Here is a 25,909-nt window from a genome sequence, read left to right on the forward strand (position 1 = left end):
GTGGACGGCCAGCGAGAAGGTTAGTGGACAGCTATGATCAGGGCAATAATACCAAATGGCGTGGAATTTGAACAGACGGACGCGCGACAGGGCGGGGATGGGCCCTGAATACAGAGAGAACTGGGTCTCCTTGAGGTGAGCAGACAGGCATCTGGAGAAGCCCGTTGGCATTCCCAAGTGGAGATCTTCAGGACTGTGCGCCTTTCCCAAGAGGAGATCTTCAGGACTCTGGTTCCGCCGTCGGGACTCCGGGGGCGCTGCGGCCTCCATCGCCTCTCTAGGCTCGGCCGGCGTTACTCGTTGGCGGAGGAGGCTCTCCCGCTCGCTTCACTCGCCCAGGAGAAGTGCGCGTGCGCTATGGGGCCGGCAGGGGGCGCGCGTGCGCAGACGGGGCCGGGAGCGCGCGGGGCCGGCACCGGAAGTGTGCGGTTGCCATGTAATATCCTGGCCGCGCGGGCGCGCAAGCGGCTGAGGCGGCGCCGGAGCGGGCGCGGAGCTGGCCAGCGGGCGGCGGGGGCGGCGCCGACGGGGCCCGCGGAGGCACGCGAGGGGTCGGCGGCGCCCGGGATCCTGTGATCTGTGCGGGGCCTGCGGTTCGCTCGGTCCGGGCGGGAGGCCCGACGGCGGGAGGCAGCATGTCGGTGGCGGGGCTGAAGAAACAGTTCTACAAGGCGAGCCAGGTGAGCGGGGCCCGGCCCGAGGCGGGGGCTTGGGCGGCCGAGCGGCGGGCCCGGCCCGGCTTCGGCTCGGGCGGGGTCGCCGGCGACGGCGGGGCGGCGTTGGCACGTGTTCCGCTCTGGGAGGGCAGCGCCGGGGACCGACGGGGCCACCCCGGAGCTCCGTCTCTGGGAAGGGCCGGCAGAGCCCCGCCGGGGCGAGATGCTCCCAGAGGCTGGCCGGGACGTGGACCCCGCGCCCTCCTGCCCCCCTCTAAGGCGCGACGCGGGCAGAGAAGGCGAAGAAACAAAGTCGCGAGGCTGTGGACCCAGGACTCCTGCCAGAGAGCCCAGGGGCAGGGGGAATTTGCATCTAGAGAGTTGCTTCCAAAATCCTCTTGATGGACACGGCCCAAGTTGAAAGGGTAGAATGAAAGGCGACTCCGTCCTTCAGGCAGCCAACCTCTCTCCCCAGAAACGGGGAAATTCTCATGTTTCTTCCCCAAAATACGTGTCCACCTTCCCTGTAAAAGCAAAGCACACAGAGTGATAGATAGCCTATACTCTGCCCGACCCTGTGTTTTGTTAAATGTGTCTTGGAGAGAAAATTTCTCTACCCTGGCGTTGTTGACATTTGGGGACAGATTGTTTTCCGGGGTGGGGCTGTCCTGGGTACTGCAGGGTGTGGTGGAGCATCCCTGGCCTCCACCAGTCCCATGCCAGGAGCACCCTCAGTCTTGACAACCAAAAATGTCTTCAGACCTTACCCAGTGTCTTCAAGGAGCAGAAGCCCTCCCCGCAACTTCTGCACTAAAACATATTCCTGGAGTTTCTTGGAATTCCTCCTGCCCCCCAGAGGGAGATCTCTCTATGGTGCCCAGTCTGGCCTCAAATTCTTGGGCTCAAGTGATCCTCCTATATTAGACTCCCAAGTAGCTGGAACAACTCAGGAGCCACAGCACCCAGTTTGGATCTTTCTAGTGGGCACATGGTATTCCATTGCACTAAGTTGACCACAGTTTCTTTAATCAGTTGTCTATTAATAGATGTCTATATGATTTCCAGTAACTTACTACTACAAAAAGTACCACAGTGAGTAACCTGTGACTATCTCTACTCACAGGTGGGTTTGGTTTTATAGGATAAATTCCCAGAAACAGAATGCTCAATCAAACACCAAACGTATTTTACATGTGATAGAAACAGATTTTTTGAAAAGTTTAAGACCTACTGCTTGTAAATCTGGCGAAAGCTGTGGATCCAAGAAAACTAGGCAAGTGTAAAATTCAGTGTACAGTTTCAGATCCAAGAAACTCTAGATGCCTTGATTCCTATTGATCCATGGATTGTAGGTTAAAGATCTTGGGTGTGGAGTTCATGTGTACAGGTTCCACAGAAGAACCAACAATGACCTTAGGCAAACAGAGCTCTACCTGTAATTTGGAAAGGCCCAATGAAAGGGAAGAGACATGAGTTCCCAGTAATGTGTGGCTGGTATCTTTTGCCTTTGGAAGGAAAATATAAGGACCCCAGTGGTTGTCTAAGGATGAAGATATTTGGGGTCTATCTCTAGATAGCAGATGATAGCCAAACCCTAGAGGAAGCGAGATTTATTCCAGAGGAGTTTTAAGATTGTTGCAGAGAGTACTGCCCCTTTAACCTAGCAGGGTGGAATTAAGTGGGTTGGGCCTCATCTGGCAGGCATTTAGCCCCCACATGCCCAATGGAAGCACCTTAGAATGTGGCTCGCTGGCCTGGATCCTCCTGTGTGGACAATGTCTCCAGAGATCTTGGAAGAATTCCTTTGTTCCCTCATGTAGGGAAGTCTTGAAGGCCCTGCCCTCCTCCAGCTATCAGGCCCTACTGGTGGCCCATGCAGTTCCACACAGACACTGCCAGAGGAACCTGCCTGGCCACTCAGGCCAACCACTAGAACCTTTTCTTTCCTGGGGACGCATTCAGATCTGTGACAGTGCCTTTAAACCTAGAAAGCACAGTTCAGTGTGAGCTGGTGTTTAGGATCAGTTTACTGTTTCAACATTCCAGAGCTCTGTCCCAAAGGATTATTGTGGTGACCCAGCCTCCTCACAGAGCTGTCTTAGCCTCCCAATCGATTATCAGGTTGTGTTCTCAGGAATCACCCTGGCTGTGTTCCATCTTCTGCAATATTTTCCACAGTCTCTGGCATCTCACTTGTTTATCTGGCTGTATACATCTATCTGCTTCTTTTCTTCTCAGTAAATCTCTTTGACCCTACCCTGTGCCTTCAGAATCCAGTCACCTGTCAAGAAGAGATTCCTTGCCTTCCGTAGTGATAGCTGACACAATAGAGTTCTCACTGTGTCACCAGGCTGCATGCTCTTAACCAGGAGTCTTGACTGGTGTCACTCTTCTGGCCTAAGATGAATGTATTCCCCTTTTATAACCCCAAATCAGCAGTGTCTGGGAGCATGTTTGGCCATCACACTTGATGGAGTGCTACAGGGATGCTTCTGAGTATCTTCCATATGGCACATCCTTGTTCCCTAAGAATTAGGTAATTTACAGATATTAAAGCTTGTGTTTAGACCCCCTAAGACCCCCACCCCAGGTCTTTAGGAACACCCTAAGTGTCCTTTGGTATCTGCTATTTTTCAGATAGTATAAGTATGGGTCATGGCTTCTTATGCAGGAATGACTCTCACTCTTTTCCTCTCCTCAATCTGGAAATGTTTGAGATTATTTTGAATTGTCATAATCTGGGGAGAAGGTACCAATGACATCGAGTGGGTAGAGGCCAGGGATGTTGCCAAACAACATGGGATGTTTGGCAGCCCTCTTCCCCTTCCAAGAATCATCCAGCCCCAAAAGGTCAGCAGTGCTGAGCTTGAGAACTCCTGAGTGGAAACATTCTGGATCTCAGAGACTTGTAACAGTGTCTAACTTGAGAAACAGAAGCTAGGAGGAGGGGGAACCTGAGCCCAGAAAGAGAAACTGGGTTTCCTGCTGTGGGGCTGTGATGCTACTGAAGTCTGTGACTTCTCCTTGGTGGTGTGGTAACCACCGTACCAGATCTTGTTCCAGTCGTCACCCAGCAGAGTCAGGTTCAGAAGCAGTTTTGTCTCAAGCGGGGGAATTTTGTAACGAGGTTTTATTTACAAGGCAGGGGAAGTCAGGATCAATAGAAGAGCAAGCAGTACAAAGTCACCTCCCTAGTGCCCAGGAAACGCACTTCCTCAGCACATCTAGAATTGGGGTCTCTAGTATTTCCAGGGAAGTCAGGAAGTTTATGTACATATTTAAAACCCTACTAGCAAGATGGAAACTCAGAAACTCACTTCTTCGAGCAGTATGTGTTTGGGTGAGGTTACTTTCAGACCTAAACTGCTTGCTGGTTTCCTGATCGTTTTTTGTGGCCAGGCTGTATGGAGATTTGCGAGTGCAACTAGGGATGGCCCTGGCAGCTGCCTGGAATGCTGGCCTGTTGTCCCCTGCCCCCTTTTTGCCTAAAAGGAGGTAGACAGTTTGAAAGGAAAGATTGATCTGTCTGAGCTAAAAGTCTGTGTGTGTGTGTGTGTGTGTGTGTGTGTGTGTTTTGCTGGGCATCAAATCTCAGGGCCTCACCCATGCTAGGCAGTGCTCTACCATACTGAGTTTACCCCAGTCTGTCTTCCATGGCTTTGAGGTATTTTGGACGCTTCCTAGACCCAGGGTCCATGCCTGGGGGGGAAACTCATATTTCCTTTGAGAGACTCGAGGGTTAAAGGGTGCCCTAGAGGCTGGGGGCCCTGGACCCTAACCTATGAGAAAGGCAGTAGGCAGGGTAAGGAGAATTTGGTGTCTTAGAATGTCCCAAAATTCTGCTTGCTCTGACTTATTTTTCTTTTTGGTACTGGCAGTTGAACCAGGGCCTTGTGCATGCGGGGCACACGCGCTCTTATACTGAGCCCCACCCCCAGCATAGACCAGTTTTTCAGACCTCACTTTGTGGATGTGAGCTGTGGCTTTCCTAGCAAAGTGCTTGACTTATTAGTAAGAAACATGGAATGTGAAGCTCGTATCCCTTTGCTTCTATGTGAATCAAAGTGTGCAGCCCGTGCCCCGGGAGAGAGGCAATTCAGAGTTCCATGTGCATCATCTGGAAAGAGGGTCAGGGCCAGGCACCCAAGGCTGTGCTGAGCACCCCATCCTCTGGAGCACCCTGTCCCACGGAAGGCACAAGCAGCAGATGAGGGAGTGGGTTTTGCCTTTGTGGTGTCCATGCCTGATGGGAACTAGTTAAGTCCACTCTGGCAAGAAGCCACAATGACCTGGCATTTGCTGTGGTATGAGGTCCCCAGGGGCATACATGGATGGTAGGTCCCGCTTTCCCTACGTGGCTTTCTGTCTCTTGCTTGCACAATGATATAAACAGTCACTGTTTGAGGCCTGAGCTGCTGGATTGTGGAGATAGGGAAGACGTTTGAGACCATTTTTCCCTGAAGAAAACCTGGGGCTCCTTAAACTCCACCACTTCCTGGCCCTGTCTGTAAAAGCAGCTCCTCCCGCTTGTCTCCCAGGCCCACTGTGATTCAGCCAGGAGGCTCTGTGACCCAGCATGCTTCCTGTCCACTCCCAAACTGAATGGTCACCCTGTTCTGACTTATTTTCTTTTTTACTTTGGGGTGCTGGGGATAGAATCCAGGACCTCAAGCTTGCTAAGCATGCACTCTTCCACTGAGTCACACCCGCAGCCCCTGTTCTGATTTCTGCCACGTGTAACTGCTGTACATTAGGCCACATATTAGCTGAGAGCCAAAAGTTCACTTCTGACTCAGAATCCTGTGTTCTCTAAGGGCTGGTTGGAGCTCTGCAAGAGCTAATCGCCCTGCTTATCTGGGTGTGTTAACACCAAGCCCCACCATGCTTAATTATAGTCCTTGTGCCACTTAATTACAGCCTGCTAGGTGAGGGGTTCACAGTATCTCCCTCTTCCCTTGTTGAAATTGGGCGTATCACATCTTTCAGACCCTAGACTTACCAAAGACTCAGAAAGGTCCTCAAAAACGTTTGCCCACGCTCACCTATCCATCAGCCTCTTGTTGGGGTAGCCACCATGGGAGTACTAGTGCACTTGGGGATGAGCTCCCCAGTTTCTCTTTCAATTGGCCGTATGCTCATCATGCACACTGATTCTATCATCCTGTTCCTCAAAAAATCTTTCATGTGGGCCCATCCAGCTCAGACCTGCTATTGACCTCTGTGTCTGCGTCCAGTGGCCTTTGGCCCAGGGACCTAGGTTGCTGTTGTGTCCTGGCTCCTACTTAAGTCCTTGTCCTCCTTTTCCCTTGTCTCCAATGTTCTGAAACTGATCTGATCTGAGGAAAGTTAGTTTTTAATTTGGAACGTGCAGCCAGCTTCCCTGATAGGCTTTCAGAGGCAAGGCACATTTTGGCACTGTAGCAGGTGGGTGGAAGGAGGAACGGAAAATTGCCTCCTACCCTTCTGTTTGCTGCAGGCTGGAGGTCTCTAAGGCCTAGGAGGGTTCCTTCAGTAGGGCTCCAGGCTTCTTGAGACTTTTTAGCCCCAGGAGCGTGGGGGTCAGGAGCTCAGCAGGCCCACTGAGGGCCTTACACCCTCTCTTATCAACCCCTCATGGCTTTTTTAACAAACCTGGGAAGTGTCCTGGCGGGCTCTTCTGGTCCCTTTTCAGAGCTGTCCTTGGAAAGCTGGGGGAGAGTGTGTAGGCTGCTTAGCAGCTGGTGCCTGCCTCTACCCCCACTCCCCACCCCCTCCGTGCAGCCAGGCCTGGCAGGCACTTTTCCTGAGCACTCATCTGGGGTTCGTTTCTGCTCATTTCCCGTTAGGCAGTCATAGGGCCCCACACGCATGTTCCTAGAGGATGACTGCGTCTTCCTTTTCCACTTGGCTCCTAGAAAAACTTGCTGACTGGGCCCTGAGCATGGGGTCATGTGGAGACTTCCCCACCAGGGCCGGAAAATAGATGCTGTTTCCTTCCCGGACCTGACTCAGCACTGGCCCACTGACCGCTTTGGACAGGACTGTGGCTGGTTAGTTTCCCCACCTGGCTACAAACCCCAGCACCCTACGTGGGTGTCTGCAGGGGCTCACAGTCCTGGCAGATACCATGATTTCTGGGAGCACTAGATACCCAGTGAAGCCTCCAGGGCGGGAGGCTGTCCTTCCCCATCCGCCTCTGCCCTTGCCCGGGCATCCTTCTGGTCTCAGGAGTAGTGAGATCCTGGCTCAGAATTGCAGATAGATTTGGGGATTGAGTATTCCAGTGTCCTTGTCACTGGCTTATAAGCTCTTTGTAGACAGAACTAAGTATTTCTGCTCACCACTATAGCCTTTTTGAGCTTAGTCCCTGGCCTGTCCCAGGAACTCGGTGAATATTGGTTAAAAGGGTAAATGGCCTTGCAAAGCAGCCCCTAAAGAAGAGAAGAATGTCCCCAGGGGGTCTGGGGTACAGTCAAGCTAGCTGTTTTCTGGCATTTTGGACCTTCTAAAGCCCTTACCTGGGTCCCAGTTTTCAATCCCACCCTCTTCCTCTCTGGGTGACACATACAGTCAAACTGGTCTGCTCTGCTGTACTCTGAGCCCTATATGCCCATGTTCTCTGCCTCCTGTCTGGTGGCACTGTCTGTCCTCTTCTTGTCTGCCTGTAAAGCCCTGTGCCTCTCCTTCACCCTCACGTCTGGTGGGACTGCCTGCTGGAGGGGCGTCTTCCCCTGTGAGCAGCTGGCCTCTTGGCTTCCCACCCACATCACAGTCCTATCCTGCACCAGCTGTGCTCTTCTCCCATCAGACAGCAGCTCCTGAGGGCCAAGCCAAGCTGGGCACCTTGTGCCAGGCCTGGAGCCTACTGGGTAAAGTCTTTCCCACAGGCTCATCAGAATTACACATAACCAGGTCAAGTTGGTGTGCTCCTTCTCAGGCAGGAGTGGGGCCTCCCACAGTGTCCCTAATGGCATCCCAACACCAGTTCTACTCTCTTGACCTGGTTTCTGCTCAGTCCTGGTAGAGTTCCAAGGACTTGGGTGGTTGAGAAGACCTTTGAGAACTTGGTCAGGAACAAGTCCAACTAGTCTAAAAAAAATTAAAAGCTCAGAGATTGTTCTCTTTGGCTTAGGTTGTACTCCAGGCACAGTGACCAAGAATGACCTGCACTCAGCTGAGGCCAGAAGGGCCTGGCTGGTGTCTTAAGTGGTCTGGTAACATGGATCCCACCAAGCAGGCCCTGTGGAGCAGAAATAGGATGTCCACTTTCCTCCTTGAAGGAGCCAGGCCCAGAGTTCCTAGGACTGCCCAGCCTCGAGGCCTCCTTGGAGAGGGTATTTTCCTCACTTCCGATTTTCCCTAAGATAAATCATGCCCTAGCCTCCAAAAACCTGCTCCCCAGGTCCAGGCCCTTTCTTAGACTTAACTGTCTTTAACCTCCCTGTGCCTGACACCCACCTCCCAGATTCCACACCGAGGCCTGTTTTCTTTTTTTGATACCTGGGATTGAGCCTGGGTACAGTTCAGTGACCACTTATGGGTGCTTTAAGCTCTTAAGCCACATCTCCAACCCTTTTTATTTTTTATTTTGAGACCGGGTCTTGCAAACTTACTTAGGGCCTAAGTTGCTGAGGCTAACCTCAAACTTGGAATCCTCTTGACTCGGCCTCCCCAGTTGCTGAAATTACAGGAGTGTGCCACCTCACCCAGCCCAACATTTTGTTTTATTGTTTGTTTGTTTTTAGTACTGAGGATTGAACTCATGAGCACTTAACCACTGAGCCACACCCCCAGCCTTTTTTTTTTTTTTTTTTTTTTGGTATGTTATTTAGAGACAGGGTCACACTGAGTTGCTCTAAAGCCTTGCTAGGTTGCTGAGGCTACCTTGGAACTTGTGATCCTGCTGCTTCAGCCTTTTGAGCTGCTAGGATTACAGGTGTTCATCACCACGCCTGGCCCTGTTTTGACTTCCCTCTCTGGGCCCCTCCAGCTTGTTCCCCTGGGTTCTTTGGATTTTGCTTTCTGTCTTGGCCTACTATCTCCTTGGTATCCACTAACCTCTCTGTACCTGACTTCCAAATCTCTCCCAGTCCCAGTGTTCCCAGTGACACTCCCACCCACCTGTGACCCTGACTTGCTGGTTCCCCTCCCTCAGCCTGAGCACCAGTGTAGACCACCACACCATGGCCTGCAGCAAAAAGAAGTGACCACCAGGGCTCTTCACCTGCTGCCTGTGCTGTAACTTGAGCACAATGGTTAATTTGGCTTTTTTACTTTATAATAAGTTCACTTTTTAAATGGGTTTAAAAAGAGATCTTGGTCTTATTCTGTGTTTTCAGTAGTAGTAACTGGAACAACAAATGCAGCAGCAACAAAACAGTGCAGCTGGTCCTCTTAGATGCCCTGCTCTTGGCTCTTGGTTAGATTCTGCAGTAGTGACCAACCGACCTCACCCCACCCCACCCCCAAGTGCCTCCTGGCCAGAGGAGCAGCACAGGAAGAACCGCAGCAGAAATAGTGTCCCGGCCATACAGTTCATGGATCTGCCTCTCACACACACGCTGTGAGACACAGGGCTGCGCTTCTTCTTTACTCTCTCATGCCTACTGCTCTGCCCTGCTCAGTCTCAAATGAAGACTCAAAAGATCCAGTGGACCTGGGTAAGGCTCAGAGGACAGCTTATGGCTGCAGGTAAACCTGGCTGTGGCCAAGTCCTTGGTGCCTGGGGGAGGGCTTGTCAGTCAGTGATGTTATCACATTGATTTCTTATCCTAAATGCCACCATGGCCAATGATTTCAGTAGCTTTTGCCAGTGAACCCCAGTCAAACCTGTTTTCTTTAAGTAGGATGATAACCAGTGGCTTTTCTGGGTCTTGACCCTAGCAGTGAGCAGAGACTTGTTCACAGAATGCTTCTGGGAAAGAACCCTTAAGGAGCTCTCTGTCCTTTATTTTAGTTGTAGATGGAGACAATCATTTATTTGTTTGTTCGTTTATTTATTTTTGTATGTGGTGCTTAGGATACAGCCCAGTGCAAGCGCTCTGCCACTGAGCCAAAACCCTAGCCCTCTTGTCCCTTTTCCTCCCCCCATCATGGGAATTATAACACATGGGCTCCCAAGAGTCCCTCCTCAACCCTGCCATGAGCTGACTGTGGCAGGAAGGTAGTAGGTGTCCTTCAGTTTGAGCCCTCAGAGTCCTGACTGTTTGAGATGGACAGGCAGTGCTGGCTTTTAAAGGCCAGGCTTTGTGGCTGGAAATGGCAGTCTAGGAAGCTGGGGTGGAATTTCTCTATGCCCTGGTCTGCCTTGGCCGAGTTTGTCCATCATCTCTCATCAAGGCCTCCCGTGTGCATGTTCTCTGAGAGTGAGACACATTGCTACTTGTTTAGAAAGGCTAAACTAAAAAAAAAGCGCCAACCAGTAAGTTAGGCATGATGACAGATGCCTGTGATCCCAGCTTCCAGGAGGCTGAAGCAGGAGGATTGTAAGTGAAGGCCAGGCCTCTTAGGGAGACCCTGTCTCAACATAAAATAAAAAGGCCTGGGGATGTAACTCAGTGGTAGAGTGTTTACATGGCATGTGTGAGGACCTGGATTCTATTCCCAGCACTGAAGAAAAAAAAAAAAAGCAAAAACTACTGGGTTAGTCTTTTGCTTCTTGCTTCTTAGTCACATCTGCATGTTACCCTTGAATCTGAGTTGCTGTGGATCCTCTGACAGCTGGGTGGCCTGTGTGACACTTCGGGGTCATGCGGTCATAGATTCTCTTCCCTTGGCTTCTTTGTTTTAATCTCACAGTTGCAGGCTCTCTGGGAAGCCTCCATCCCTTCTGGCTCTCTCCCCACGCATGTAAGGGCACCCAAGTGTTCTGTCTGTCCCTATATTGCCCAGTGCAGGGGTAGAAGGCCACAGCAGGCCCCTCTGCCTTCTCTGCACTGGAGTGTTAGGGGTTCCTGGGTGGGAAGCCCACAAGGAGTGCTGCAGAGAAGCAGGACTAGGAAAAAGGTGCCTTGGCCAGCCTGCCATGGTGTTGTTTCTGGAGCCCTAGGCCCAGAAGCATCATTAAAGTTTACAAAGGCCTAGGGATATAGCATGCTGAGGTCCTGGGTTCAGCTCCCCAGCACTGCAGCGGGGAAAAAAGTTATAAGGTGTTTCAGACATCAAAGAAATCTAAGGAATGGCCAGAAAAATAATCAGGTGCACATCATTCTGCTTAAAATAAAACAAGCAGTGCTGGGGCAGTGTTAGCCCCTGCCTTCTGCCTTCACCATGCTTGGGATCATTGCAGAGAAATAGGTGGTGTGGTGCTTCCTCCGGGTGGTACCCTGCAGTTGGCTTGGGGCTTGGCTGGGCATTTTCTGTGAGCTGTTTGCACCAGCCCACATTGCTCCAGTTCCTTTCCATGGCTCTTTAACTCCCCTCCAAGAGTCACGCCCAAGCCTTAGTCCGTTCTGCCAGTGGACATTTGGGATGTCTTGAGTTTTGGCTCTTCCATGCCATAGGGTGTTGAGCAGTCTTATGGCTGTCCGGGCACCAGTCGGAGAGTTTTCCCTAGAGCTGTACCTTGTTTAATACAACCATACAGGTTTTCAGTGGTCCTAGCCTGGAAACAAACAAAAAAAGCTTTTCAGTTTATGGACCGAAAGTCTTGGACCCAGAACTGGTGGGTATCACATGTTCGAGCAGTTGTGAAGTGTGATATTTCAGCCATCCCATTGTGCTGTGTGTCCCTGAGGGGTGTAGCCAGCTGGGGATTGCTCCCCAGGCACAGGATCAGCTCTCTGGTCCAGAGAGAGATGGACCTGGGGTACACCAAAGGTGCCCACGCTGCTTTCAGCTAAGACCTCCATTAGTGCAGGTGCCAGACCCATATGTCCAGTTTTGCTTTGCACAGGGAAACTGAGTTGCAGAAAGAACATGCACCTGTACCCTCCCAGGCCCCTCCCCCTCCATCACTAGGGCCTTGGCAGGATCATATAGGTGTCCATCCTAATTGTTATTCTTTCAGAATTTTCAAACATACTTTCTTGCTGAAATGTATCCTAGCCCCGAAATCAACACTCAAGCTCTTTCACAGTCATTCATGGATGTGCACAGAGTAGTGAAAAATTTATCTTCCATATATCTCCCAGCTAGGGCCACAGGCTGCAGCGCTGTTGTGCTGTCCCAGCTGACATGCTGTGAACCAGGATTCTCTCATGGTCTGCTTAGTGCCGTGTTTTTCACATTCTGGGGACTTTGGTGTTTAATGTGATCCCTGAGGGCTAGGGACTGTGATGAGCCCAGGAAGCGCTAATGTTAGAAAAGCCTCAGGTATGAGCACTAGGATTTACTGTTGACTGTGGGGTCAGCATGAATGAATCAGAGTCGTCTTTAACAAACACATACAGAACAACATCATGTGTTGATCAACTGACGAAAACAGAGTGACTAGAGGCCAGCAGGTACCTACCCACAGCATGTTTCCTCTGAGAGCAGTGGTCAGTGTTAATCAGCTTTCTCTCTCTATAACATTCCCAAGGGAGCCAACTTTTTAAAGAAAAAAGTTTACTTTGGCTCAGAGTTGGAAGGTTCCAATTTATGTCTGGGTTGGCTTGTTGCTTTAGGCCTGTGGCAAGGCAGGGAACACGTGGTGGAACAAAACAGCTCACCTCCTGGCCAAGGAGCCAGGGGCCCACCAGGCCCTACCTCTTTTTTTTTTTTTTTTTTGATACTGGGGAATTGAGCTCAGGGGCACTCGACCACTGAGCCATACCCCAGCCCTATTTTGTATTTTATTTAGAGACAGGGTCTCATGGAGTTGCTTAGCACCTCGCGGTTGCTGAGGCTGACTTTGAACTCGCGATCCTCCTGTCTCAGCCTCCTGAGCTACTAGGATTACAGGTGTGAGCCAACTGGCTTGGCCCAGGCCCTACCTCTTAAAGGGTACCATTATCTTCCAGTAGCCCCAAGCTGGGGGCCAAGCCTTTAACATGTGGGTGTTTAGGGGACACTTAAAGTTCAAGCTGTAGCCAAGTGTGTATGGGTCTCCATTCCCACCTAACCTCCAATTTAATGATTGAGTTAATATGAATTAAGTGGAATTGTGGAAACTGGCCACGTGTTCAGATGTGTGCAGAAAATGATCTTTCTTGTCCAGCCCTGAGGATACCCCACACCCAGAAACCCCTCTATCAATCCTATCCATCATGCTTAGGGTCATCCTGAGCTTGGTGGCACACTTCTTCTGACAGAAGAATGCTGGAGGCTCATGCCAGACACTCTTCATAATGACCCTCCATGTCTTCAAGGTGGACCTTTCAAAATCCTGTCTGGGCTGTTTCTGAGCCAGCCCTTACTAGCACAGATCTCCATGTCCCCTTCTTTCTCCCTTTCCTCACATTTTCTTCCTTCCTCCTTCAAAGCCAGTGCCAGGCCCTCGCCTTTGTGGAGCATCTGTGGCCCTCTCCCTGCACAGAACACCAGGTGTCTCATGCCTGAAGGCCTCCCTCTAACCTGGGGCATCGTTAGTGTGTGCCTGTGTTATCTCTGTTCTTTTCTCACCTGGCTGGACGTGTAAAAATAATGAGATACTTGTTGAATGAACAAGCACAACCTTAAAAAGATAGATCCAGTCAGCTGACTCTAGCCCTGGAGAGTCACCCTCCCGCTTGACCCCCTGGGTCAGCCCAGGCCAGAAGAGCATCCCAGATGCATATGATGGTGGCTATAATTGAAACAGGGCTGATGATGATGCACCTATGAGTGTCGCGACACACGACTAAACCAGTCAGGGTCACTCCCAGTGAACTGGGCTGGCACAAAATAATCACACAGAGACAAAGAAATACCTTTTTCTTTGGGTTCTATGACAATTCCTTTGACCCAGCTCCCACAAAGGAGGTAAGGCAGGTGAGAAAGAGAAAGAGCACACCTTGAACTCTGTTTTATTTGGGGAGAAGCCATTCAGATGAGGCAAGGGGCCAGGTTGCAGGGGGGGTGAGTCTAGCTTCTTAATGTCTTACAGGTCAGCAGGTTGACTGACCTTGGAAGGCCACGCTCATCTCATGTGTTGTGTGATAATCAAAGACAGAGCAAGCAAAAGGAACACACATACGGGCACAGCCAGAGAGAGCTGCATCGTCAGTCCAGTCCAGTGTACTCAGAATGCTCACACTCACAGCCCATGGCTGGCTCGCCACATCTCCACATTCCCATTGCTCAAAGCTAGGGGGCATTCAGCTCCTATGTGGCAGCACCCGACATAATGGGGAGAAACCATGCTCTTCGTGTGGGAGGGGAACCCGAATGGTTCACACATGCCACAGGCTCTGAAGTGGGCAAGATTGGGGTGTAGGAAGAGGATAGAAGGAGGGATCCGAGTCTCCAGTACAAGCGACCCCACCCTGGGCACTTCCTTGGGCCATCAGGAGGGGGAAGGCCGAGGTTGCTTTCCCCATCATCCAAGGGCCAGGCAGCATCTGTCTGTGGGTCGGTCCTTCCAGAGAGCAACAGCGGTGCTGGAGGAACCCTGGCCACTTGGGAGAGATTAGAAGACTCTATAGCTCTCAGCTCAGGGAGTGGCTGCGCCAGACCCTGGCACAGAGCAACGCCACAGAAGCAAAATGAGGCCTCGGGAGAAGACCAGAGGACAGGGCTGCTTTTCTTTTGCAAAAAAATTAAAATCTCAATCACAGGGCATTGCTAAGTACTTTGAGTTTGCACTGCAGCAGCTGTCTGTCCCCTTTGGGTCCCCTAGAGTCTCCTGTGCAGATTGTGGGCCTTGTGTCCTGGGAGAAATTGTGCACCAGCCCCACGTCTGAGGGTGGGGTGTCCTTAGAAGGATCTCTTTGCCAGGCCGGAAGCAGATAGAGGGATGCACGGGGCGTTAGGGTTCACTGTTGTGCAGGCAGAGTGATGGGGCAGCAGGAAGAGGCCCTGGGGCCATGGGACTGCTGGGCATCGGACACAGGGGAGCTTCTCCACAGGCCTTCACATTGAGCCATTTGTCTCTTGGCACTGTTCCTTTTCTCCCTGCTTCTTCCCCCACAAGAGAGCACAGTGGTCTATTTGCATGTTCACAGAGGCCATTTGCATGTTCCTCTGGCATGGGGAGCTGTGTGGTGCTGGGTTACACCCCAGCACCCGCCTCAAGAGCCCATGGCACAAGCGTGGGTTCAGTCTGCGCTCCATACTTTGACTCTGTCCCAGTGGTTTGTGTGTGCGCAGTCCAGAGGTGGGTGTTACTCCAAGAAGGATGTTCTTTTTGTCCTTCTAAAAGAAGGGTGTCCATATAGCCTCTCAATCCAGGAAAACTGGGTGCCAGTGCCATATGAGGGGCTGAAGGAAAAACCCTCTCCAAGCTTCTGTGGGCTGCACCTCCCCAGTGTGTGGTAGAGTGGGTAGTGTGGGATCTGCAGAGCAGCTTGTGGTTCCTGAAGTACCTGCACACCTATGTCCTACAGCAGTCCATCTGTAATCCCTCTGCTCTACAGCTGAGGAACCTGAGGCTAGGGGAGTTTGCAGTTTGGGGGGCACTTTATCCTCCCCCCAATACACACAGTGCTGGGGCTGGAACCCAGAGCCTCTTGCATGCTAGGCAAGTGCCCTGCTACTGCACTAAACCCCAAGCCCTGAGTTTGCATTCTTTCTTACAGTGACAGCCTTGATGGACAGAGCAGAGCAGACCAGTCTTGAGACTGCCAGTCTCAGCTCCCCTCCCCTTCCCTGTCACCTGCCCTGCCTTGTGACCTAGTGGGCATGACTCTGTTTTGACTTGTTATTGACACACTGAGAGCAGGTACATTCATTTGTTATTTATTTATTATCTCTATAAATATTATTACTATCCCAGCAAATATTCAGTAACCAAGCACATGGATCCAGGGCTTCATATACCTCTACTAACCCTGTTGATATCCATCCCTGCTGTCAGGAAGCACATATTTGGGGACAGAATATGTTGGGGTGGGCAGAGGATGCCAACTGTTCCCTGGTAGTGGTACACAAATGTAATCACGGAAGAGGTCCAGTCTCACAGGCAGGTAAAGGGCCTAAGTACTGCTGTTCTCCATTGTGTGGCCTGAGGGGGATCCTGGGAAAAGCCACACACTCCCTAGACCTCACAGGTGTGGGTGCTCTGGCCTCCCCATGGGCACAAGGGGCAGTGTCAGCAAGTGCTGTGTGTGCCTCAAGGAGGAGAGGCCACCAGCCCCACTGCTATAGTGTAAATGGCAAAGAGGCAATAGCCCTGGCCAGTGCCCACCTGTAGCAGCCCAGTGCCCGCAGCTTCCTCCTGGCTTCCTCCTCTGTGTGTCCTGGGGTGGTTAGTGCTAAGATTCAGTCAGCTCCAGGTTTTCAGGACCAGCTCTGACATGTGAAGGGCAGGTGCCTTTTGTGTTTAGTGGGTGAGAACCAGGAACTAGAGCCAGTACAGATGCCTGGGCTCCGGGACGGGCTGCCCTCAGGGTGATCGAAGCCAGCATCTAACACAGCCCAGCTGACAACACAGTCAGCAGACACCCAGGTGTGGGGCCCTCTGACTGCCTCTCCGCTTGCTCATCCACCCTGCCCTGTGCTGTCCTTGGTGTTATGACCTACTCGGGCACATTTGGTAGTCAGGGCTCAGAATTCTGGTTTCCCTGATCCTGGCCACATGTGACCTGGCAAAGGCACATTTGTCAGCCCTGCTTCTCACCAGCTGCTGCTGAGTAGGTTTGGGGACTGTTTCTGTTTGGCTTTCAAAGGAATTTGCCTTTCTAGTATCCTGGAAAGGATAGCCAGACTCCATACCCATGGTTTTCTCAGGAGATGGCTGTCCATAACAAATACCCCATGCCAGGGCCCTCAGAATAGTCCAGTCCAGATCTGGCCTGGCTTGCTTTGCTCTTTGTGATTTTCCCAAACCTTCAGCTCTCTAGTGAGGGAGCCAGCTGTGGGAGTGGGGCTGACAGCCTCCAGCCAGGGCCAGCCCTCCTCCAGCCCCCAGAAGCAACATACCAGAACTTGCTGAAGGAACAGCATCATCTGGCTGGCTTCCCACAGCTCAGCCCCCTCCAGGGGTGGGGTGTGGCAGCAGGAACCCCAGAAGTCTCAGGCTCTGTTTTTCATTCCAGGGTAGATATGGCTCTGACTCAGTGTACGGCAACGGGGGAGGCCATAGGCGAGCAGATGGAGGCACGGTGATAGGTGATGTGAGACAGGACAGGGCGACAGGATGAGGGGCTGGCTCAGGGTTCGCACAGCAGGTCCATGGAGGGGCAGCACAGACAGGAGCAACCAAGGAAAAGGTCCTGTGGTGGGCATGAGGTTGGCACCTTCATGGAACAGAAAGCAGGTGGGGCAGAGACTTGCAAGGAGAGATGGCCTTTAAAAGTGGAAGGGGTTGGGCTGGGGCTCAGCAGCAGCGCACTTTCCTGTCATGTGTGAGGCACTGGGTTCGATTCTCAGCACTGTGTATGAATAAATAAAAAATAAAGGCCTATCAACAACTACAAAGAACAAAAAGTTGAAGGGGCCTTAGGGACTGGGGGATGGCACCTGTGTTTCAGGAGGGGGTAGGAACAGGGGCTCTAGGCTCTAAGTCAGTCACCCTGGCATATCAGTCCCCAGGGAGCTGTGACCCTCCTTGGGCCCTGCACCTCTAAGCTGTGCTCTCAGTGTGATACAGAGGCTGTCCAGTGCTGTCGCAAGCCAAGCAGTCCCCGCCTGACCTGCTTGACAGGATTGTGCATCCCGTCCCATGATCAGGCTTTTCCTGAAGGGCTCTTGCGTCAGCCTTGCCTTTGATGAGAGATTTGTTCTTCCTAGAGCGCCTTATCATTTCCATGCACGTGTGAAAAGCTGATCATGCCTCAGCCAGCAACGCCCCACAGGCTCCTGAAGCAGAGCTGTGCTGCCCTGCCCAGCAGGGACTCTGGAGACTTATTGCCTCATTTGTTTGTGGCTTGGGTTTTTCTTTTTATAAGTTTTTGTCTGAAATTTATTTTATCAGCATGTGACATGCAGCCAACTTGACCCCAAGATGAAAAACTAAATGTAGAGGCTGATTTCTGTTTGGAAGCTGCTGCTCTGGTGGTAGGAGCAGGGTCTGTGGCCTAATTTGGAGCCAGTCTCTGTCTCCAGCAGGTTTGTGCCCACATTAGGTCAGCTAATGCTGTCCCAGCACCCTGATGGCCCCTGGTCAAAAGAGCACTGGGGAAGGGGGGCCAAAATCAGGGTGTAGGCGCAGCCTCTGTATAGAGGAAGGTGTGGGAGCCCAGGACTCCCTCAGCTTCATCAAATGCTTGGAGTGCTGACTGGCCATGGACAGAGTGGCCTCCTCCTCTTCCCATCTGTTGAGTGAAGACACCTGCCCTGAGGTTATACCTGAGCCAGGTGAGTGAGGAGGGCCCAGATGATGAAGGAGCCAGCTGGGCAGTAGATGGAGAGAGCAGCGAAGTGTCCATGCCACATTTGAGGCCAGGCAGTCCTGCCCTGCCCACAGACACTGGCAGAGCACTGGCCTGCTGAAGCAGAAGAAAGGATGTGCCCTCCCAGACGTGGCAAAGCAACCAGGGACTGGTAGGCCGTGAGTGGAAGAGGGGGCAGTGTTAAGTGCCCTGCTGCTTGTGGGGAAAACCTGGCAACTCTGATGGCCATCCCAGGGCTGCCTGTTAGAGCTGGACCTGGAGAGCATTCTCATCTTGTAGATGAGGAAGCAAGGGTTGCTGCAGGAGTCCCCAGAGGAGCTGAGGACAAGGACCATGATCTGCCCATCTCAGGCCACTGCCCCACACACTGGCTTCTGGCTAGGCTGGCTGTGAGGGGAGTGCCCATTCCCTCTCCTCCACCACCCACAGGAGCTGGGCCAGCAGGGTGTGAGCCTTCTTACCCCTTTCTAAGGACCGCTGAGTCACCTCTGAGGGAGGGGTGGAAGACTGAAGCCGTCCGCCTATCTTGTCCTCACTGGGACTGGAGGAGCAAGAAACAACACTGCAACTCCTGTGGCTGCCTTGTCGCACAGTGCAGTGTTGTTGGCGCCCTGTGTGCCAGGCAGTGCACAGTTCCAGGGGTAGCAAAGAGCGCTGGCAACTGCTGTGTGGGGCACTGGGTCAGCCAGGTGTCCATCACCCACTGGACTGCAAGATGATGTACTGGTCATGGCAGGAAACAAGGCCCACGGAGACAGACGGGGTGCTGAGTTAGAACATGTGCTTGGAATGGCTTCCTTAACAGGAAGTGACACCCGAGCCCAGGCCTCCAAAGCCAAGTAGCAGTTTGTCCAGAGCAGAACAAATGGGCAAGGGAGGCAAATCCCAAAGAGGCCCTGAGCTGCCAAACAGCGAAGGCTGTGTGTGGACAGAGGGCATGGGTAAGGCCTGCGGGTGGCAGGCTAGGGAGCAGGCCACACTGGAGTCCTAGGGGAAGATGCCAGGGTGGGGGCCTTCCAAGGGACTCAGACCGAGGACCTCATCAGGAACAGATGATGTGGACAGAAACCTCCATCAGGACTGGTGACTTCACTGTCAACACAGATGAGTTCTTTCCAGCCCTGTGCAGAAGGGGTGGCCATGCCTGTAGCTGCCCTGTCTGCCACTAGACAGTACTGTTTTCTGTCGCAGGGGCAATGACACACAGAGCTGCCTCTTACAGCCTGTCTGTTGTGACAGCCACTGAATGATCTTATCCATTTGCTGTTGCCATTACTGTCTAAAGCAGCTCCCTTCTGACAGCAGCCCCTCTGCCTCCTGTCTGGGCAGTGCTGGGCCACAGACGCATGGTTCAGGTGCCCCTCTCACTGCAGGTTCCCTCCCTGCCTCCTGCAGCCTATGCAGGCAGAGGGGCAGCAGCTATCACTGGGAATGCTCTCAGCTCCCTGCCGTTCAGGCAGCAAATTGTAGCCAGGCACAGTGGTGCAAGCCTATAATCCCAGTAGCTCAGAAGGATCACAAGTTCAAAGCCAGTCCCAGTTACATAGCGATGCCCTGTCTCAAAATAAAAAGGGCTGGGGATGTTGCTCAGTGGTTAAGTGCCCCTGGGTTCAATCCCTGGTACCAAAAAACAAAAAAAAACACAAAGTTGCTTATTCTCCATGCCAGCTGGGTGCCATCCTTAAGCTCAAAAAGCCACACTGGGAGATGGGGTCAAAGTGACTAGTGCTACAGTGACAAAAGACATCCTCCAGGAGATGAGCCTGACCACGGCCCTAATGCCAGGCTCTCCACAGCCCATTTGTCCCTCTGACAAGCCAAGTCCCAGGTGAGGGACCTGGACTCTTGAGAACCCCTATAAGCTGGCCAGGAGCAGATAGCCCTGTTGGGTGGAGTGGTGCTGGGATTGAACCCAGGGTGCTCTACAGCTGAGCCATGTCCTTTTTTATTTTTTATTTTAAGACAGGTTCTTACTGAGTTTCTGAGGCTGGCCTTGCCATTCTCCTGGGTAGCTGGGATCCCAGGCATGCACTACCACTCCGGACTCCTTTCTAACTGATGTCGAACTGTTGTCTTATCCATCAGCCCAAGTCCAGGGGACAATCCCATGGGCTAAGAGGACACCCTGGGCTTCGGTGCTACTGTGCTTTGACACCAAAGCTTGGTTCCCCAGTAAACCTTGACAAGCAGTACAGGGGGTCAGTGGGTCTCTCTTAGGACTTGAACTAATGGTGGCAGTAGCACATGGAAAGCCATTTTAGAAGCCTTTTCCTGATTCTTCTCCTCTGCTGCCATTCACAAAGGTTGCTTGCTAAAAACAGCATGGCTTTGGTGGACAGAGAGGCCATCTGTGTGGGGAGGGCACATCCGGGAAGCCTCGGATGCCTGGTGTGCGACAAAAGTGGAAGTTGTACCTCCTGCAGCTATGGAAGGGGTGGTGGCCACCCAAAGTCTTATTTACACAGCCTGAGGTGGAGCGCGCCATGACACATGGTCCTCCCCTTACCAGCCTACTTCATCCTCCTGCCTCACCCAACTGGGGCCAGAGTAGGAAGCGCCTTTGGCACACAGTGGTGCTCCTGTGACCTCTTTTCTCTCTGCCCTTTTCCCTGCCCACGTGCTGCTTCCATTCAGGAGTGACAATTCCTGAGCTTCTCACGCAGATATCCTGAGGGCTCCAGGGACAGGACCCTCTGCAGGTCACATCCAGGCTGCACTCTATGGCTTTTCCTCTCGTGGAATGATCACTGCCCCATAGCCAACATCTCTTAGTTGAGCCATACAGGAGAAGCTCACCTCTGGACATCATCTTGGTGACACTGGGGACCACTGAGAGGTCCCTGGCCAGAGCAGACAGACCAGGGCAGTGCCAGCAAGTCATTTCCCTTCCTGGAAGATCCAGTGTGCTGTCAAGTCCCTCCTTCGGGGCTTTGCCAGCATCCCCAAGTCAGGAGCCACGGCGTAAGCACAGAGTGAGCTGCAAGGATGCCAGCCGGGCAGCAGAGCAGCCTACAGGCGTGCCACCTTTTGGCCCTGCTCAGGAGGAAGACTAATGGAAAGTGGGAGGGTAGCTCCATGTATGTCTGCCAGTGGCTTCACAGATCCAAGCCAGCATGGAAGGGGTGTAGCTGGACAGGGAAAGGGACAGGGACCTACAGACCACAGATCTGCTCTTATGCCCCTCCCTTCCCTTTCCCTACCCTCTAACCCAGTGCAGGGATTTCTCCACACTGCCCAGGACAGTCTCAGCCACTTCTTGGGCCTCCCATGACTCTATGTTCCAGTTGTGTCCCACACACAGCTGTCTGACAGCCCTACTTCCTGAAACCCAGGCCTCCCTCCTCCTGTCTCACACATGGGCGGAGTCAGAATTGGCCACCTACAGGAATGTCAGGTTGGACCAGTGGTCATTCAGCTTCCCTGCCTACAGCTTCAGGGCCATAGAGTTCCTTGGCCTCTCACCCATGTCCCCATCTGTAAAATGGGTGTGTCCCTATGTGGTCATCTAGTGGGTGTTACTAATCAATGACATGGGCAACATGGGGCCCAGCAGGTGGTGCTCCTCTTCCGTACCCTGCCCACCTCTCCCTGCATCTCACCTGCGTGGCTGGTTTTGCCCATTGGGAACTTGCCTTGTGAGTCCAGCATAGGTGACCTGTTCCTGGGCTCGTTGCAGCCAGGCCCTCCTCCCTCACTTCCTGTAGCTCATTCCACATTCTCTTTGCTGCTGTTCTGCCTTATTTCTTAGCCACCTGATGGCTTCCTCAAGACTAGGACAGAGACTTACCACACTACCGAGCCCCTAGAGCGCACAGCATCTAGTTGACAGCTTGTTGATCAGGGCCTCCGGCTGGCACTGGTCTGTTGCTGTGGGGGACACAAGGCATTGGTCCCTCCCCGACTGATTGCCAACTGGGCTACCCACCAGCCCCACCCTAGTTCCTGGTTTACAGGGTGCTGAGCCAGGCTCCCTCCAACAGGGGAGAACAGGACTGAGACACACCCTTGAGAGTTCCACTGAGAAGAACTCAGAAAGGAGTGTGGGGCTCTTTTTGTGGTGTGGTGTGGACAGTGTCACCACAGGTCTAATGGCTGGGTTGGTAGAAGCTCACAGGCAGAGGGCAGGAGGGGAAGCCAGCTCCAACCCTCACCCTGGCCCAGAGAGGACAGGTGACCCCTGTGGCGTCCTGTAGGAGGTTATCTCCCACTTCAGGGTCCTAAGGAAATGAGGCCCAGCAGCAGCCCTCTGCCCTCCCACTCCTCCATGCTGCTTTCTTTCCTTCAAACAATCCACCGAGCCTGCACCTGGCCACTTGTTCTCCACCCCGTTGCTTGTGATTCATGCCCCACTCCCACCCCCACTGTGGTGCAGCAGCTTGGCAACCTGTTCTGTGCATTTCCACTATGGTGGAACCCTCCTGTGGGTCAGTTCCTCACTCTGCCCAAAGATGGCCAAGGATTAGGACTCAGAAGAACGCTTGTCTTTGAAAGAAAACCGCTTCTCTTAAGGTCTTTTCTCTTTGTTTGGTTGGATCCCCAACCTCAGTAATGGGGATGGTGCCTGGGGCTTGGTGCACGCTAGGCAAGCGCTCTACCACTGAGCCACCCCCAGCCCTGGTCATTATTAATACCGATGGGCCACCTGTGCTACCAGGAGTCACATGCTCTGGAATGGAGACCCATCTGATTGCTTGCTCCCCAGGTGCCTGGTACACAGGTGACAAAAACAGTAAAGGGGCCGTGCTGGTCAAAAGCAAATGTGTGTGAGCGGGGGCCGGGCACAAGTGGGTGGGGCACATGAGGTAAGAGCAGGCAGGTCTCCACTGGGCGACCTTGGGCTGACTCTGAGGTCAGGATCCAGCTTCAGGAGGTTCTGAGGATGTGTCCTGCAGGCAACAGTGACTTCTCAGCCCTGTTTCCCACCCAGCAGGGACCACCTAGGTATGGCCTCTGCAGGAGCCTTCACAGGAAATGGGCTGCTGCCCAAATCTAGGGCAGTCTTGGATGAGTTCCCTCTCAGGGTCCAGCTCACATCTGTCCTGGGACTGGGTAGGAGGTGATGGTGTGGGTTTCACGCTGGCTGCCCTCCTGGGCACAGCAGTCACTTGGGCTCCACAGCTGCTCTGCCGACCCCAGCAGGTGCTGTGCCACACAGCTCGCTCAGCAGGGCTCAGGCCCGTGCTGTGTGTGCTCTGCACCTGGCTGCCAAGAGGCAGCGTGGACTTGCTCCTCGGCCGTCTGTCCTCAGGGTGGGACTCCAATTGGCCTCACTTTGGGATGGGCTCTGTCAAAGGCTTCATTTCATATCTGCTGCTGAGCAAGGTGGGGCAGTATGCTAGTCCCCCGTGGAGATGGCGTCAGCCCCTCTGGGGTTGGCTGCCCTGCGACAGGGACGTGAATAGCACCACTCCTCACGTGGAGACTAAAGGTGCGTTCTTGTAACCCATTTGTGTATGTTCTGCCCCTGCCCAGGTGCTGTCCTTCTTCCATTGCTATTGGGCCTGTAGTCAACATGAGGCAGACTCATCACTCCCACATCTTCCTTTTGGCCTTTGACCTTTCTGTCCATTTGTGCCTGTTCCTAGCCTGTGGAGCTGCGGAGAGAAGGGACTTCTCAGTCTTACAGATCCCCCCTGGTACAGACAGTGGCCATGTGAACATGGAGTTCCTGAAGACGTTGTGGGGGCCTTGGGAGGCTGAGGCCAAGAGACACATAAGAACCCACCAGCTGTGCCTTGCTCAGAACAGGTCCTCAGGCCCAGGTGCCCTCAGGAAGTGGTGGTTTGTGCCTGGTTGGCTTCAGTTCTCAATTCACTGCAGGAGCTGGCCTCACATTTCCCTGTGGGCAGCCCCAGCTCTGAGAGCGTCCTGACTTCCCACCCACAAAGGAAGCGAAACTGACCCATGAAACTCAGTGGAACGCCCCAGAACTGCTGGCAGAGGGTCTTTATTGCTAATCCTGGCCTAATCCCTAGGCCAGCCTGCCTGTGGGGTGGAGCACACTGTGCAGGGCCAGCAGTGACAGGGGGCCAGTGTCCCTCCCACTTCTTTCCTGCCTCTCCCCTAAGTCCCAGGCGCCTCCTGGAACAGGAGTCCAGCCTCCCAGTGGGCGTGGACAAGGGGATGTGCAGTCAGGTGATCTGGAAGGCTGCCTTCTGTGGAGCAGGCCTGCTCCTGGGCCCAGCAAGCAAATCCGGGAGGGTGGGTACTTCTCAAGCCTCCCCATTTCTGCTCTTGGACCATTTCCTCCTAGGTTGCTGTGGTTCCTGTTGAGATCCTCGCTGTCTCTACCTGTGTCCTGGGCCACCAAATGCTCTGCTAGGCCTCCCCTCATATAGCACACTGGGCACTACAGGGACCATCACAGCATCCCTTGCTCACATCTTGCAACATTTGGAGCCAGGGAGACTGCTAGGTGTGGACTGGCAGGTACCCCTCAGTCTTGGGGTGATAGTCACCAGTGACAGCAGATGACACCTTCCACTCTTCTGCTGTGACTGTTAGCTGCCAGAAGGACACAAGCCTGTCTCTGCTGTCCGGGTGTGTGTGCACACATACATACTTGCACACCGGGATATGGTCACATACCATTAGACCAGGACATTAAATGCACACGGTCACTTGAGTGACATCAAGCCTCCTGACAGTTGAACCACGTGGGGGTGGGGTGAGTGAGCTGTGGAAACCACCAGAAGACTCAGGCCCCCTGTGCCAGAGCCTCACTTCAGGTGGGAACAGGCTGCCAGGCCATCCCACATAAACACTGATTACTGGAAGGAGCCCATGGCTGTCCCTCCTCTCGCCTCATGCTACCCACTCGGGAAAAGCTCTGATAAGTCCTGCAGTGAGAACCCTAGTCAGTAAACAGGGCAGTTTCCGTGTGCTGTCTGCCCCTGGGCCTCCTCTGCACTGGGGCCTGCTCCCCTCTAGGCATGCCCATAGAGGATGGATGCCCTCTGGGAGATGGGGCGCCAGGCCCACTCAGTTTCCTTCCTGGAGAGGCAGGGAGCCTCTGGTGGGAGGTTGAGGCACCGCAGTAGCCCAGGAGCAGCCTCGCTGCCACCCATCAGCCCCCTACCCAGGAGGGCATCCCAGCCCTGTCATAGGGTTGTCAACGTGTCATTCAGCCATAGTTGGCCCCTGCATGCACACCTGGTGGTACACAGTGTCTCTGAGCAGGTGTCTCTAGAAATGCCGCCAATTCTGTGTGTGTTGGCATCTCTGTGCCCACAGCCAGGCCTAGCACCAGACCTAAGGTTTCCTCCTGGGGCGGGGTGGGGCTCCTCGGGGTGCGGTGAGCCTGACGTCCAGTGCCACCTGGACTGCCAGGTCTCTCCCAGCCACCTCCCAGGCACAGGAGCCCTTGGTCAGGGGGCCCTGCAGCCTGTCCTGCCCAGGTGGTGGGAGGTGGCCAACCTGTTCCATTTCTTAATCTTGTTCCAGCTGTATATAAGAGGGTCTGTGTTTGGCTTAGAGAACTGCACATTCCCTGACAGGTGCTTTGTCTTGTCCCCATCTCCCTCCTGGCTGAATAGACTGGGACTCAGGAAAGGTACAGCAAGCCTGCCTTTGTGCTGCCTGTTCACAGTGCCCTGAAGGCACTGGACAAGGAACCTCGGCAGTGCAGGGACTCAGGGGTCTCTGCCCTGCTCCCTGGGGCCCTCAAGGTTTCCAGTAGACCAGCCACCTTGTCACACAGATGTAAACCTGCACCAAGCCCTCAGTGTGCCAGCATGATTGAGGCTCTTCCCAGTTTCAGGGCTACTTTTGCAGCCAGTGGATTTTTTCATATTCAGGCACTTGGTCAGAGGGTGCGGCTGGCGGATGGTGTTCTTGTTGTGCTTACCCTCGCATTCCTGTAACTGGTTTACATCCCTGGCTGGC

The 25,909-nt window shown here is 53.3% G+C and overlaps 1 protein-coding gene across 2 annotated transcripts in view; it reads left to right on the forward strand.

The window, feature by feature from the left end:
* The first annotated feature begins 494 nt into the window (after positions 1-494).
* The window catches only part of Sh3gl1 (SH3 domain containing GRB2 like 1, endophilin A2), a 31,687-nt gene continuing 6,272 nt past the window's right edge, over positions 495-25,909 (forward strand). The window contains exon 1 of one of the 2 annotated variants that reach the window (XM_046444075.2): positions 495-680. In XM_046444075.2, coding sequence (XP_046300031.1) covers positions 636-680 — 45 coding nt within the window. In that variant the 5' untranslated portion in view covers positions 495-635. The remainder of the gene's footprint in view (positions 681-25,909) is intronic. The other variant, XM_046444076.2, reaches the window with a different exon arrangement.

The sequence above is a fragment of the Marmota monax genome, unplaced genomic scaffold, assembly GCF_021218885.2.
Source record: "Marmota monax isolate L192 unplaced genomic scaffold, Marmota_monax_Labrador192_F-V1.1 WCK01_AAM20220418_F8-fsc00102, whole genome shotgun sequence".
NCBI lineage: Eukaryota > Metazoa > Chordata > Mammalia > Rodentia > Sciuridae > Marmota > Marmota monax.